At 43.5% G+C, this 16,228-nt stretch overlaps 3 protein-coding genes and 1 pseudogene across 3 annotated transcripts; 1 reads left to right on the forward strand and 3 right to left on the reverse strand.

Moving 5' to 3' along the window:
- LOC8060516 lies at window positions 1,361–2,000 on the reverse strand. Its single transcript, XM_002466462.2, has one exon. It carries the CDS (start codon window positions 1,983–1,985, stop codon window positions 1,539–1,541), a length of 447 nt encoding a protein of 148 aa, XP_002466507.2. The 5' UTR covers window positions 1,986–2,000; the 3' UTR covers window positions 1,361–1,538.
- LOC8060517 lies at window positions 3,363–4,380 on the reverse strand. Its single transcript, XM_002466463.2, has one exon. It carries the CDS (start codon window positions 4,229–4,231, stop codon window positions 3,917–3,919), a length of 315 nt encoding a protein of 104 aa, XP_002466508.1. The 5' UTR covers window positions 4,232–4,380; the 3' UTR covers window positions 3,363–3,916.
- LOC8060518 lies at window positions 7,284–7,946 on the forward strand. The gene is made up of 2 exons (XM_002463878.2): window positions 7,284–7,368; window positions 7,519–7,946. Exons 1-2 carry the CDS (start codon window positions 7,317–7,319, stop codon window positions 7,731–7,733), a joined length of 267 nt encoding a protein of 88 aa, XP_002463923.1. The 5' UTR covers window positions 7,284–7,316; the 3' UTR covers window positions 7,734–7,946.
- LOC8059940 lies at window positions 10,788–15,914 on the reverse strand (annotated as a pseudogene).

Genomic DNA, 16,228 nt, shown 5'->3' on the forward strand with positions numbered 1-16,228 from the left:
TACGTAAATCTACTTCTATGAGCATCTCTGAAGACTAGATTAAAATTGACAAAGTCGCTACATGTGCCTCCTGAAATAATCACTTTCACGAGACAACCAGATTTGTGAAAGAACAGTCCACGAAAAAAGAAAATTGTGTCAAGCTTTGTCCTCCCATAAATTGTGCTGGAAATTCAATCCTTGAAAAACTTAAATGGCCGAGCCGATTGTTCATTGTTTACTCGACTCGCAACGAGTACTTACAGCTTTTCCAAATTTATTTCAGGAATAAAAAAATTGATGTGTTACAGTGGATAGAATTGCACGATCTGGACCCTTGTCAAGACTCAAGCGGTGTTCGACGATTAAACACGCGTGATCGTATCGGTGTAGTGGAAAGCGCAAATTCAAACCAATTCACATGGCTCAGCATCTTTCTTGGCTCACTCTGTCACTCACGACTTGACGGACTTAGGCCTTGTTTATTTGCACCCATAAGCTTTAAGTTTTTCAAGATTTTTTGTGACATCGAATCTTCCGGTAACATGTATGAAACATTAAATATAAATAAAAAAATAATTAATTGTATAATTTATCTGTAATTTGAGAGATGAATCTGTTAAGTCTAGTTTTAGTCTATGATTGGATAATAATTATCAAATACAAACGAAATTGCTATAGTATCCAAATCTAAAATGTTTTTTGATCTAAACAAGACCTTGTAGGCATGTGTGAAATTTCATTGAGGATTTACGTTCTTTGATGGTAAGGTGTTTCTCACAGTTTGCAAAATTCTTTGATGGTTGATCTCTCTTTCAACTGTCGTGCAGACGTTCGAAATGGTGTCATGGAGGTCAGGCGCAAATACAGGTAGTGGTTGAGTGGGAGCATGCGACGTTTGTCGACTTGTTCGTCACTTGAAGAATCTTCAGTGCAGTACTACTTGACTGGGTCTGGAATAACCAACCATGTCGGACTTTCACCCTTCCTTCCTCCATCTGCTTCACCTAACGCAATTCCAGAATGTCTCCATTCCCTGTCAAACAAATTGCGGTGTTCATGACCTTCTGAACCGTCAACCCTTTGCAGTTAGTCCGCCCCAGAACGCGCCAATTGTCAATCGTCCAATTTTCTCGTTGCATAGCTAGTAGGTGACACGGTCCACGAGCTTTCGTTGCAGTTGAAAGTTTCCCATACTTCCATCCAAGTTCTCCAAAAAGCTTTACAAGATCCAATTGATCTTCCGTCCCTTCCAACCTCCAAAGTTCTTCCTCCAATCGGTTCATGATTGGTTCACGGAGCATAGCTGCGTCACCCTGAACTCTCCGGTCAGGTCTCCACTATGCAATCTCGTGCAGTAAAATTGAACGTCAACCAAAAGTATAGCAAAGCTCATCGATATCCCTCGAATGATTTTTTATAGGGGCTTGATCAATTACAAGTTCCCGATCGACACTGTCTCAGTATACAAAGTTACAAATCAAAGAATGGAGTAGCCACGGATGGATCATGTACAACTACTTCTCTAAAACTTGTCGCAGGAAATCTCTCCTCGGGGCTCAGACAACCTCGTATACGACGACCTGCGCGGTGTCGAATTCGTGGAGCTGGAACCCCGGCCCCGGCCGGAACTCCCCTGCCCCCGCGGACGTGAAGGGCAGCAGGACCGCCGCGGCGTCGAGACCGAAGCACCTGGCCTTGGCGACATCGTCCGCCGAGGACGACGACGACGACTGGGTCTGCGGCGGCTTGTAGTACATGCGCGCCGTCTGCGGGCAGTGCGAGTGGAACCTCGCCGCGATGCGCACGCCCATGTCCAGCATCTCCACGTACCGAGACATCTCCGGCGGCGGAGCACCTCTGTCTCGCTCGATGTCTCCTCTCCCGCAGCCGCAGCCCGCAGGCCTCGAGCAAGAAGGCGGCGGCGGATCGGATGCCGAATTGCCGAGGTGGAGATGTGGTTCAGTTGGTGGGGGCACGAGGACTGGATTCGCGTGCGGTGTCATATATAGCCGGGCAGCCGGGCACGGCAGGCAAGCGGCCGGCGAGCGCGAGGAGGTTGGAGCGCGTGGTGAGGTGGGGCGGGCGTTTCGCGTGCCTTTCGTGCGGGTTTTTGGTCCTCCGCGGTGTGGAGTTGACTAAAAAACGTGGCTGTGGCTGGGTTGGGCCGTTAGGGTGGGCTGCGGGCGTGTGGCTTCCGTTTCCGTGAAGGCGCTGCAGCTCTGACCCCGTCGGTCCGCGCCGGACGAGTGGACGACCACGTAAAATTGGAGGGGGGAAGCGTGGGCGTAAGCGTAACGCAGTAGTGGAACTGGCAAGTACGCACGCACTCGGCTTGCGGCCGGAAGATTTCGCGCGGCCCGCGCGACCTTTTTGAGAGCTCGTTCGTTTGCCTGCCCCTTTCAGTGACTCAGCGCCCCGGTGGCCGAGCGAGGAAGCAAAAATTGTCGCAGAAATGGAATGGCGTGTCGCTTTCATCTGATTTGTCTCCCGTGTATATGTACGTCCGCTCCGCTTCGTTTTCTCGGCACTTCAGGTGTGAACTATGCTGGCTGCGGTGTGCTTGTGCGTTTGCTCATAGAAAGATTTCAGGTCAGTGGATGTGGATCCGTATCGCACGAGTGCCCTTTCCCATGATGCTCCTGTCCCGTCGCTAGCTGGGAGCATCCATCACTGAAAAGCAACCAAATCCTTCTCCAGAAACGTTGCCTGCTCCCTCCGTCCCTAAAAATAATATGCCGCTATGTGCGATCGGCTGCTACACCGGCCTAGATGCATTGGCCCATGTCAAGCGTACGTCGCAACGCCACCAGCTCCATCGAGTCCGAGGTTTTTGGCTGGTATTCTTGAGCTCCATCGGCGTGCAGATGTCATGAAGACACATCGGCACAGTTGATGGCATATGCTATCCATCGCCGGCATCCTCCTTAGAAATCATTTTATAGCATTAACTTTGGCTTTAACCAGACGATATTTTACAGGATAAATAGATTATTAATATTGTGCACAAGGTATTATATATAATAGGAAGGTATAATTGCTGATGAAAAAATGAAGCAGCAAACAAACAGGGCCAACTCATAATAAGCGTACTAATGTTCCAGCCTTGCAATTAGAGCAGTCCCAACGACATACGCAAGTAACGGACTCCATGATCCGTCCAATTGATGACAGCACACCTGACTGAACCTACTACACAAGATGACAAGATCGCAATTCGATGAACGCGTTACGTACGCGTCATGAACTGCAAGCCAGGATTTGTTTGTTTCCTCGTCCAATGAGTTTGTTCTCCTAGGTTCAGTGCATGCCAAATGAATGTACAGATTTTTTTTTTCTTGTATTTCTATCTGCTGCACCTGCACTTGATTGGAACGAATAAGTTGGAGTTCATCTTCCTCCTTTTCCACTCTGTTCTAATTGATGTAACAATAATTCGTAAAATTCAACAATATTACTGCTGATGATCTCCATCCTGACCAAAACACTGAATTTTCCAGCCGCGCAACGATCCATAAAGTATTCTCAACGATCCATAAACTATCCTCATCGACTAGCAAGTTCACCAACTTCGTTGAACAATCGTCCCCAAGCTTGAGTCCTCCCAACTTCCAAAGTTGCAATCCGTGTCCATGGTTGGTTGGTCAATAAAATGGTATCGCGCCAGCATTTAGCATTGCATCATGATCGCACTGAACTCTGCGCATCAGTTTCGTATAGGATGCTCGATCAAATCCCATCCAAATCCCAAGGAATAGCACGCTGAACGTGAATGAATGTTTTCTCAGTTCCTCTGTCTTGAATGAATAATTCTCCGACACAGATATGCACAAATCAAAGAACAGAGCACTAGCACTACACATCTCGCAATAAATTTCTTGCGGCACTTGCAATTTGCAAGAAGCTGTTCTCCTCCCGACTCCCGTCTGTCAATTCCTCACACGACCTCGTACACGACGACTTGCGCGGTGTCGAAGCCGAAATCGTGAAGCTGATGATGGCCCGACCGGTCGCCGGCGCGGAACTCTCCCGCCGCCGCGAGCGCGGAGGGCCGCCGCAGGACTGACGGCGCGTCGAGGCCGAAGCTCGTGGCCTTGTTGGCGTCGTCGGCCGAGGAAGACGACGACGACGACGACGTCGTCGTCTGGGTCTGCGGCGGCTTGTAGTACATGCGCGCCGTCTGCGGGCAGTGCGAGTGGAACCTCGCGGCGACGCGCACGCCCATGTCCAGCATCTCCACGTACCGAGACATGTCGTGGATGGCCGCCGGCCGATCCCTTCTCTCTGCCGCCGCCGGTCGGTGCCGGTCGTCGGTCACAGCACAAGCGGGGAGCGAGGCGCTGGATGGGATGCGCGACGAGCAGTGGCTCTGGTTCCTTGTGCTTTTGACAAGGAGAAGGAAAAGATTTGGCGCTTGGTTATATAGCTGGGTTTGGCCAAAGAGTCCGAGGCTGGAGCCGGGAGAGGTTGGTTGGGTTGGGTGGGCGGGCGACAGCGCCGACGGGGTGGTGCCTGGTGTGGTGGTGTTTCGCGTGGGCTTTCGTGCTGGTTGCGCGATGTGGAGTTGACTAAAAACGTGCCCTCGCTTTTCGGGTGCGCCTGGGTCGCGCAGCGCGTCTGCATATAGCCTTTCGTTTCGTGCATGCGCCAATTTTACGTAGAAACGACGGAGGAAGCGTGCTCGCAACGCAGGCTTTTCCTAAAAATTTTCAAGACTCTCCATCAATCGAATCTTTGGTCGTATACATGGAGCATTAAATATAGATAAAAATAAAAACTAACTGCACAGTTTACCTGTAATTTGTAAGATCAATCTTTTGAGCCTAGTTACTCTGTGATTAGACAATATTTGTTAAATAAAAATGAAATGCTACAGTAGTCAATAACAAAAATTTTTTTTTTGCGAAGGCCGCACTCGAGCGGCCGGAGTGGACTGAAAGTTTCTGGGGATGTCGGGGGGTTTCGTCACCCAGAGGCGACCTTTCTGCCTGCGACTCTCACCGCTCGGCGGCCAGCGGCGGAGGAATATCACCTGCAATAACTACCCTGCGCAGCAGCTCTACGGCTGCGCCTGCAAGTGCGCGCCTGCGGACGGCAAGCGCTGCGTTGTCCACCTCGGCGGTGGCTCGACCAAGCGGTGCTGGAAACGCAGATGATCGAAGAAGACGAGTTCCATTCATCGTCCAGTGTCCCATGTTTGCATGGGCGCCGTTAGAAGATTTTGTTCTGTAGTAGTAATAACTAGCAAGACTTCAGTGTTAAAATGGAGCTGATGCAGTCATCTTTTTCCCCTTCTTATTGCCGTTTACTTGAAATGATGCCAAATTTGTCCTGAATTCTTTTTTTTTTCACGATCGGGGTTCAGCCCGTTATACATTAAGAGAAAAGTAACCAAATGTTACAAAGAGCTTTGACAATGGCAAGCGGCAATGTCGAACAACGAACTCCTAGCTACTGGATACAAAGTTTGGAACTACATCAGGCCAATTTTGACCTGAATTCGGATAGGTGCTGCGTAACAAAATACGAATTAGTATTCCATTTCAGCCATTACGTGACAAGCCGGGAAGATGTGTACGTACGTGCGCCGCGTCGGCGCCGATTTCGTTACGTCTCAGCTTTGAGACTATCTGCACTGGCGATATCGCACGTCGTCCCAGGCTTTCGTCGTCAGAGAAAGCGGCCGTGTGGAGTAGCAACCGGCACCTACCTGGGCGCAGCCGCGAAGGCGTGCACCCTCGCGGCTCCACCGGCCGGACAGCTTTAATTTATAGAAACCCATCATCGCCCCGTTGCCCTTGAAACGCCACACGAAGTTCCAATTTTTTTTTTCAAAATTTTCTACCATATTAAATTTTTAGACATATGTATAAAGCACTAAATATAGATAAAAAAACTAATTATACAATTTAGCTATAATTTACGAGACGGATCTTTTAAGTGTATTTGGTTCATAGTTGAACAATACTTGTTAATACAAACGAAAATGTTATACCTAAAGTTTTTCATGAACTAAATAAGGCCCAAACTGTGCATGTTCCTGAATCCCAACCCATGCTCTCGACACGAGCTCATGGCAGTCCCAATACTATAAATTAAATTATGTATAGTTCCTATATCTATTAATTTTTATAGATACCATGGTTCTAATTAGATAGCTTTTATAGAATAATATTTTATCTAATCTTATGTATTCTCTCTCTGTTTCTTGATTCTCGTGTAGATATGGTTTCTAATTTAGACCTGGTTTCTATAATTTTTATTTTTCAATAATTATCTTACCACATCAGCAAAACGCTTAAGTAACAATATAATTAATATCAATACAAACTTTAATTTCTGTATTAGGAGTGTCCTTGGGCTGGGCATCTGGATTCTGGGCAATGCAACTTGCCGAATGTCAATGCCGGAAACACCGAAACAGTACCATGTTCATCAGATTCAGTGTGAAACTGTTGACTCGGCACTTTGACCGATCCCATTGGTCTACGTTAGCAGCAAAATAAAGCAGTCGCACGCAGGATATGCTATTTTAACCGATCCGAGCTCCAATGACAGAACCTTCTCACAACGTCGAATGCCAATGATACCTTAACTCGGTTTTTCTATAATCAAACTGTAATTGAAATCTAGTAGTTAGGTTGTGTTTGGAAGCAACTTGTTAGCTGCTCGTCACCAGGGAGGGAGCCTCTGTTCTATTGTTGTGAACTTTTCCTTTTAATGAAGGCCTTGTTTAGTTCCACTTGAAATTTATTTTTTTTTTCAAAATTCGTCGTCAAATTGAATCTACATGTATTGAGCGTTAAATATAAATAAAACAATAACTAATTATATAGTTTGTCGGTAATTTACGAGACAAATCTTTTAAGCCTAACTAATCTTTGATTAGACAATAATTATTAAATACAAACAAAAATACTACAATGTCGAATCTAAATTAAAAGAAAAATCGAATCTAAACAAGGGCTGAAATACGGGTGAATGGCCTCGACGTGAAAAAAAAAACAATTTGAGCTGCGCTAACCGGAACTCGAGAATGTATCACATGCTGATGCGAACTCCGCGCTGAGCGGAGCAAGCCCAAAGAAGCAACTCACATAGAAATTACGCAGAAAATAGCAAGAGCCGCATGGTCCATCTCATCTCCTTTGTCATTTGTCAACGGCGAAAGCTACGTCAGGTACGGATACGGCGACGGCGAGTGAGAGGAAGCGGCGCATCCGGACAGTGTATGCCGAGTGGTGCGGTCTGCAACTCCACCTTGCTTATAAAAACCCCCGGCCGCCGCCGTGCATGATGCATCGATCTATCTTTCTAACAATTCACACGGGACAACCATGGCGGCTGCCTTCACGAAGTTCTCCCTCACCTTCGTCCTCCTCCTCTCCGGTATGTATGCTCTTGATTCCATGCATGTTCCATCCATCAACAACTTCGAGTCTCGCGTGACGGCGTGCATGGTGCATGTCGTTTCTTTGGACACTCTTGAAGCAGTGCACGTTCTGACCTGTGAATCGATCGATTGTTCATCTCGTTCAGCGTTCGTCGTGTCCGGCGAGATCGGGGGAGCCATGGCGGCGACCGACTGCTCGACGGTCCGGTGCATCCAGGGCGGGTATATCACCTGCGACAACTACCCGTACCAGAAGCTGGACGGCTGCGCCTGCGTCTGCGCGCCCAAGAACGGCCGGAACTGCATGCTCCACCTCCAGTCCGGCTCCACTTACAACTGCGGCGACAAGAAGAAGGAATAGCTAGCCCAAGCCGACCGATCAGTACGTCTTCGAGTAGAGTCGAACCAATAATGCTTCAAGCTGTGTACCCTGTCGGATGATAATAGTTCTACTGAAACGAGCTGAATAATGCGTGCTAGCCCTGGGTCAGTCATTGCATTGGGCAGCTAGCTTGGTGTTTTGGGGTGAACGAAAGCTAGATCTGAATTCTGATGAGGATACACTGACTTTTTTAGAGTTGTTCCCAGCCTAACCGGTAACACAAGATAGTGACGCGTCACGGCGGCATCGGTCACATTCTATCACTTCACTTAACACTACCTTCATTGACCGTTGCTGGCTTCACATTTTCTGTCCTCTCCTGCCTCTTGGTGACTTTTGACACCATTGTGAACTAGGGGAAAAAGAAGGCAAAGTAGACAGTTTTCTCAGTTCACTGTTTATGATTTGTGATGGAGGCGTGGAGCTCCATCACGAGCGGTCAATTCAGACTTTGCTTAGGCCTTGTTTAGTTTGCAAAAATTTTAGTTTTTGGTTACCGTAGCACTTTCGTTTTTATTTGACAAACATTGTCCAATCACAGAGTAACTAGGCTCAAAAGATTCATCTCACAAATTACAGGTAAACTGTGCAATTAATTTTAATTTTTGTTTATATTTAATGCTCCATGTATGCGACCAAAGATTCGATGTGATAGGAAATATTGAAAATTTTTGCGAACTAAACAAGGCCTTATTGTTTTCTTGAAGCAATGATCGGATTCGACACTGGAGCTTGTGAACTGAACTTCACACGATCCAACCGTGTCGGTTCTCGGTTCGATTGCGGAGTGGAGCTGAGCTGCCCAGTCAACAATCTGTACCATCCTGTGTGCGGTGTATCCATTTTATTTCCAGGCATCCAAATGCGACCAATCTGTTACGCATCATGGTTTCGTGCACACACTTTTGAGGAGGGGTTACTGCTTAGTGCTTAGTGCCTGCTTTTTGCAAAGTCAAAACTCAAAAGGGAAAGTTCTGCAAACATAACTCCATGCGAAGTCAAAGATTTCACAAAAAAAAGAAAAGCAAAATCAAAGATAGACTTTGTTTACTTAAGAAGTTAAGGCCGCATCCCAAACAACTTCACATGACCAAGCTCCCAATATAAACTCCACTCTTGCGGATAGATTATACATGCACAGAAGGTACACGACATGGCTTACCTCGAACCTATATTGGGAACGTAACTGTAGCTTCTATTAGGGCGTCCCCAACAGGAATCAAATTGCTAGCCTGAGCTAAATTCTAATGGTTGAAAACAAAGCTGACCACTACACTGACCACTACACTAACAGGAGAGCAATCGCCTATCTCACACGTCCTTCGAAAAGTTCCATTCCACACAGTGGCGGTTTCATCAGGATGTCATGCACATTTATTAGAGCGCTATGTCAGCAAAACTGCACTTTTTGCATGAAACGAAGAGGAGAGAGAAGGAAGTATTGTTTTCCACGCGGTGAAACGGAATGAAATCCCCACTGAGGGCCAAATCGTTTCACCATCTTGCATGTGATCCAATCATTTTGCAACAATTAAATTCTATGCTTAGCCTTGGAAACAACAAAGTGAAATGCTCCATTGCTGGGGTTATTTCATATATGGTTTTATTTCAATCTCGATGACGTGTTGGTATATGAAACCGTGCAGCGACACTGTCCATTGAGACTGACCTAAGGCCAGTCTAGTGGAGAGTTTCATAGCGTTATTTCCAAGGTTGTCATGGCATGTGAAATGAACACACCACTCTCAATGGAGAGTTTCATTCCATAGTTTTATAGGCATTTAATTTCAAGACTCATAGAGAGTTGGTAATCGTGCCAAGAGAGTTTCATCATTTCTTCTCTCTCTTCTTAAATATACTGCCATGTCATCCAAAATACCTATGTGGCAGCCTATTTAATGTGAATGAAACTCAGATGAAACTCTCACTGAAACTGGTCTAAGTTCGTCTCACCATGCATGCTGATGCCTTTATTCGTTTGGGCTTATCAGTTGAATAATAAATTAGCCAACACTACTTTTTGCATGACTTATCAGCCAAAAGGCGTTGCCATCGTAGGGACGCCCTATGCTAAATTGTCACCATACAGTAAACGGGTGGAGCAGGGAGAGGAATCGTCGGAGGAATGGTGTGCGGTGGCATTAATAAAAGCTGCTGATGGCCTAGTGGTTACCGCATTTTTAATCTGCCGGGTGTATGCAACTGCTGCTTCGCTGCCCACAAAGGCTGCACCATCCACCTCACGGACGGGGAGTGCAAAAATGCAAGAATCTCGCACACTCGTCGTCGTAAGGCCAGTCTCAATGGTCCGTTTCAATGCACTGTTTCCAAAACAAGTCTGCTGACGGAGCATCAATGAAACGAACAATGAAACAACCTTCACAATGTATGAGTTTCACCTTGATGTTTCCTAGGCTGGGCAAAACATTTAATTACTGTAAAATGATTGGATCATATGCGAGATGATGAAACGATTTAGTCCTCAGTGGGAATTTCATCCTGTTTCACCGCGTGGGAAACAACGCCAGCGGAATTTCACCATGGTGAAACTACTTCATTCTCTCTCCTCTTCGTTTCATGCAAAAAGTGCAGTTTTGCTGACATGGCGCTCTAATAAATGTGCATAACATCCTGGTGAAACCCCCACTGAGACTGACCTAATTGCTTAGCTCAAAATATAAGGGCACTCCCAATGCAAGACTCTATCATAGAGTCCAAGACAATTAATTACATATTATTTATGGTATTTTGCTGATGTGGCACCATATTTATTGAAGAAAGAGGTAGAAAAAATAAGACTCCAAGTCTTATTTAGACTCCAAGTCCACATTGTTCGAGGTAATAAATAACTTTAGACTCCATGATAGAGTCTGCATTGTGAGTGCCCTAATAGCTGATAAATTCAGTAGATAAGCTAACAAGACCTTATAATTTAATAAATGGCATTCGTAGTGTGCTACTGCAAGAACATTTCAGTTGGGAAAATAAAAGTATCGCTGAGAAACTTTAGGAAACATATAGTGAAGTGGGAAATTACAGAACTGCGTAAATATAATTATATCGATTACAAATAATGAAAGGCAGTGTACTTTAACTCTATATTTTTGGATGAAATACTGTAACTCTATATATTAAGACGTTGGTATAACTCAGTCACAGCCCATACCGAACATCAGAACGGAGATCTACAACGCCAGCGTCCAAGCTGGATTATATAACAAAGAATTATTTCTTTCGGAAGAAACAAAATGTAGATTCTCTACAAAATGTCAAAATGTAAAAGTACAAAATTTTCCACGACCCGGTTGGTCACAGCCTCTACTGTTAGGCATTTGTGATACACGTTGCTAAGTGAATGAAATATGGGCTTGGTCTGGAATGAAAATTATGGACATCACTTGAAACTCGGAAGTGTCCGAACAGGCATAATACTCCTGGATTTAATGAGTAACTATGTCTTCTCCTTGGTTGCTTTGAATAGTTTGATAACATTTTCATACACCACAAACGTGAGGGAAGCAGCTGGAAGATTTTTCAGTAGACTGGACGTGATGCCCCTATAAAATCCACGGACGCCTTCATACCTGCATTAGAGATATGTTACCCAAAAGCACATCAGGACACCAATTCCTTAATTTAGAACAAAAGGTTATATTCAGAAGAATTAAAGAACCATCCTTTCCCCAGTTCAGAATGTCACACTAAGCATAAATGTCATGTTACAATTGCACGGATAGACAAGGACTCTCAAGTTTTAAATTTCCAATATTATGTGCAGATAAGTTGCAATAAAACTCTTTCCTGTTGTGTTTTGAAGCCACTTTAGACTTAACTACTCTTCTATAAATATATTTCATGGTTCTCAATATGCATGACCTAAGGAAGACTGTAGACAATTAGTAAGAAAAAATGTAGTAATGCTATTCTGAACATTACAACTTCGGGAAATCCAGCAAGCACATCTACTTCATACTAGAAGCAACGAGTGTACATACATATGACTAAGAAAAAGTCTGATATAGTAATGCTATTCTGAACATTACATAATTGAATATTTCAACAGCATCACTAAAGTCTTACTTTGCAGTTTCCTTCACTACATGCCAGCTATTTGAGTACTTTGGAGTACCATCAGTGCCAGGCCGTTGCTGGAAAATCACACATAAGAGTTATATATAAAATGCAAAAAATATAGTATGGACATGAAAAGTTTCAAAACTGAAACCTGCAAGCGGGCTCGGATGACCTGCAGATTACAAATATGTTCAATGAGAAGGTAGAATATACTTATGGAGTTTATAAGAATATAAGTAGGAGTGAAGGAAATTGCCTGGTAAGGATAAGTAGAATAGCAGCTACTTTTGAACCAGCCCCAAGTGCCGCAAAATCGATGGAATTCAGCTAAGCAGTAAGAGTGAAGACAATGGAATATCAGGCAAAGCAGTAAAGGCCCACAGGAAACTAGATGTATATCTACACATATGTTATGAGTGGAGTCAAACTATGAAACTGCATGAACTATTTTCATAAGCCATAATATATGTTCAATTTGCTTAGGTTTGACAATTTCACAAATCACATAATACAGAGAAAGTGTCTAAATGTGTGGAATATCCTCAAAATGCTAGATATAAATACTATCAACAACAGTTTAAGGAAAGAACATAAAAACAACATAACTAAGAATTAAGAGTCCAGGGGCACTGAAATATCTCTTTATTGAAGCAAGTTAAACTGGATATTTAACACCCAAGCACACATTTGATCAGTCAATACCAATGATTCCCCGCCTCCTCCGTTGTCTGTCCTTGATTGTGTACTTTTAAAGAATATCATAGCTTTGCGAAGTTTCTCATAGGCCGTGAACTGTATTGCACCATGTGTGACCTTTCATGCATGACAGCATAAAGAAACATGGAGGCATGAATTAGATTTGTCAACCATCCATATCCATAATTAAAAAAAAAACTAAGCTCTCATTCTTTGACATTCAAAATGGAACTTTCCAGACCCAGTTACTACAGCACTCACTGTAGAGGGAAAAGAAGCTCGCAATTGTGGAAATCTTGCAATAAACAGGCATACGAACCAAATAACATAATATTTAGCTTAACTTCATAAATCTTTCCATACCCAGAACTAAGGATGATCTCCATAATAAGGTCAGGTTCAAAACAGGATAGTAATATAGAAAACACACAACTATCCACTGGTACTGTAACGTGAAGTTACAACCATTGATCATCAAGTTGAGTTACAGGAGGATCTTATCTCGAGCACGCAACCATGAATTTAATAGGTTGCTTAACAAATCTTAAGAGGCTAAAACTCAAACTCCAAATGTTAATTATGAATTAAGTGCTATGTATTGGTAATATAATTTCACACCATTGGAGCATACAGCTAAGAAATGCTAGAAAATAAAAAACCTCAAGAATGAATTATAGTACTCCACTACTGTAACTAGCAGTTATTTATATGAGTACAGTTGTAGTTCTACAAAGAAATGCAGAATAAACCCACCTAGCAGCATATAAATATAAATATAAATATAAATACATACCAGCAAAAGCCCAGGTCCAATTCCCCTATAAAGTGCAAGAAATCCCTCCTCTCTTAGAATAGTTCTCAAAGCATCTGGCTTTACACGAACAAGTAAGGTAAGTTACTGATATATAAATCAAATATAGACAAAAGGAAATATGAACGAGTAAGAGCAGAAATAATTCATAGAAATATATATCAAATTATCAATAATGTTGTGGCTGCAGGTACTGCAATGGCAGTTAACCTGCATTAATAGTTCTAGAGATAAAGCAGCAGTGGACAAGACAAGATTAGGAGGAAAGAACGTTCCCAATAAGAATATGTCTACCAAAATAAGTAGTTAATTTCCTAGGAAATGAATTAATTATTGGTACGTATCTATGGAATAGCTAGGTTACTATTTAGATTGATTACATCCATAATTGTGAGGTGAATCCTATGTTTTAAGGAGGACTACTCAAATCACCATTGTCAAGCAGACTCCCCTTGCTACACCCTACACTACAATTCCATTCAACCTCTCACCAATTAAACTTCAGAAAGATACTTCATAGAACTAGAAGCAGGCTTTTCTTATCTAAACCCATGTAAATCGGCATAGCTTCCAAAGCTTCTATTAGAACTGAGAATAAGCACAGATCGTGCTGAACAGTATGATGTGTTTTGATATTTGCTAAACTGGACTTAAATACATGTATGAATATATGATGTGTTTTGATAATTGCTAAACTAGACTTAAACACATGTACGCAACAATATGATTACTTCCTATACAACATTCAAATTTCATGTAAGTACTTAAAGGAAGCACATATTACCAGAAAAACCAGAATACTGAGAAGTATGGTGTTTAGGTGTTTGTAGTTGCAGTCTTGTTTTCACCAGCCATATGGGATTTGTAAACAAGGAAACCTGTATAATAACAATAAAATCAGTTTCGTGGAAAAAAAAAGGCATGTCTTAATGATGACGAGCAATATAGATGAATACATAACGCTACGAAGGTACAAATGTAACTAGTCAAAACAATCATAAAGGTAATGCATAAAGGCCTAGATACACATTGACAATTAAATAGTGAGGTTCGAATCTTAAGTTGAAAAAACTGGAAGCAAAATGTGATCCAACAACATTGATCATTTTAGAAAAGATAAGTCACTGTACGAACCAAAGCACCTGCTTCTGCAGCTGAGATGAGATGATGGACTGGATGAAGCTGGTCATCCTTCCTCTGTAAGTACCTTTGTTTAGCTCTGTTGTAACTTTTTTTAAAAAATGCATCTCATGTCAATTGAAAATTGAAATGCTAATAAACATATATTACGGGTAGCATTCAGATTGCTAAAAATTAAGCAGCCCAAATTGGTAGCTGAGACACTTGAATTCTCAGATAGGAAACAAAATCCTGAACACCCCCCCCCCCCCCCCCCCCCCGAAACACACACACAAAAAAAAAAGAACACACCACCATTATTCAAAGAAGAGGAAATAATATAGTAACTTACAAAAAGAAATATAAACCCCAGGAAACAGTTGATCCAAGAACTGCAGGATAAAATCCTGCATAAAGTCCTCTCAGGCCCTACAAGAACTCGGTTAAATCAGAAATAGCTTATAGTGAATACACCAGAATCTCTGAACAACCTAATCCTTAGGAGATCCTATCTTACAATGAACACTTCAACAACATTAAGAGACACAACCAATGAACATCTGGAACATTGAGTTTCTAAGAACCAAGCTTCTTAAAGCAGTTGATTTCTCATATGTACAGTACACAAGCTAATTATGTGCAGTGAGTTGCAGTTCATATGTAATGCTCACACTTCACTGTAAACCCTGCTTAACCCTTTCACTTGTAAACATCTAAAATGTAATGATTCACATTATTGCATTTGTGTTCACATGTTAGATCAGCTTTGGGCAAGCATAAATAAGCACATTTTTTACGAATTTGAACTTATTCTCAATCAAATTAGAGTAATTTTTTTAACTAAAGATCAAGTACTAAGCAATTTCACCTATGCATAGAAGGCAGGTTCTAATCCAACTTTTTGGCAAGCATCACATACACAAATAACCCAAACTTTTTTGCAAGTCTAAGGATGGTTTTCTGGAGAAATTCACGCGTCCATTAATCATTCCAAGGAAATGTGGTAGGAGCTAATGATACCTCAGATCGTGTGATGGTATACACAGCGTGCGCGGTGTTCCTGTACGGCGGCACCTCAGACCACCCCCTCCCACCGCTCACTGCACGCCAACACGAGAGAGAGCACGGTCACCGTTCGCAGCTCTTCGTCTCCGAAATCCTAGAGTATATGGCCTGAGGGGAGGGTTACCTTGGAAACGGGTGCGGACGACGTCGAGCGGGTGGAGGGCCGCGACCGTGGCGAACCCGGCGGCAGCTCCAGCCGCTGCGTTCCCACGTCCATGCCTCGGCCTCCGCCGCCTCTGGAGAGGTCCCCGGAGGCATCTCCGGCGAGAGGTAGCCACTTCGCTCGCGCCTCCCGCTTCGTGAACTTGGGAGCCGCGGCCGCCGCCAGAGATTGTTCAGGAAGTCGATGCTGCCGCGGCCTCTCCAGTCTCCAGTGCTTGCGTGGGCGAGCTACAAAAGCGTGCTTTGACAACTTGACGTTCTCTTTTCCCTTCCCGGACTCTTTGGGCTGCTTGGATGCGCTGGACTCGCGGAATATCGGCCTGTTTTGCACGGAGTTTTGGGCTGACCACATGTTTTTCAGTTGCTATAGGTCACAACAGCTGTTTTTTTTGCTAAACATTTTTTTCCAAAATTTTTCCTTGGCCCTGGAAAAAAGTGTCTCTTAGTTTCTTAGCCCTTTTTTGGTCGAACTTAGTTATTTGGCCCAGATTCGAGTTTTGCTTGGTTTTATGACCCTTCCGTTAGTTTGATGAGGTAACAGGGTTAA

The sequence above is a fragment of the Sorghum bicolor genome, chromosome 1 (assembly GCF_000003195.3).
Source record: "Sorghum bicolor cultivar BTx623 chromosome 1, Sorghum_bicolor_NCBIv3, whole genome shotgun sequence".
NCBI lineage: Eukaryota > Viridiplantae > Streptophyta > Magnoliopsida > Poales > Poaceae > Sorghum > Sorghum bicolor.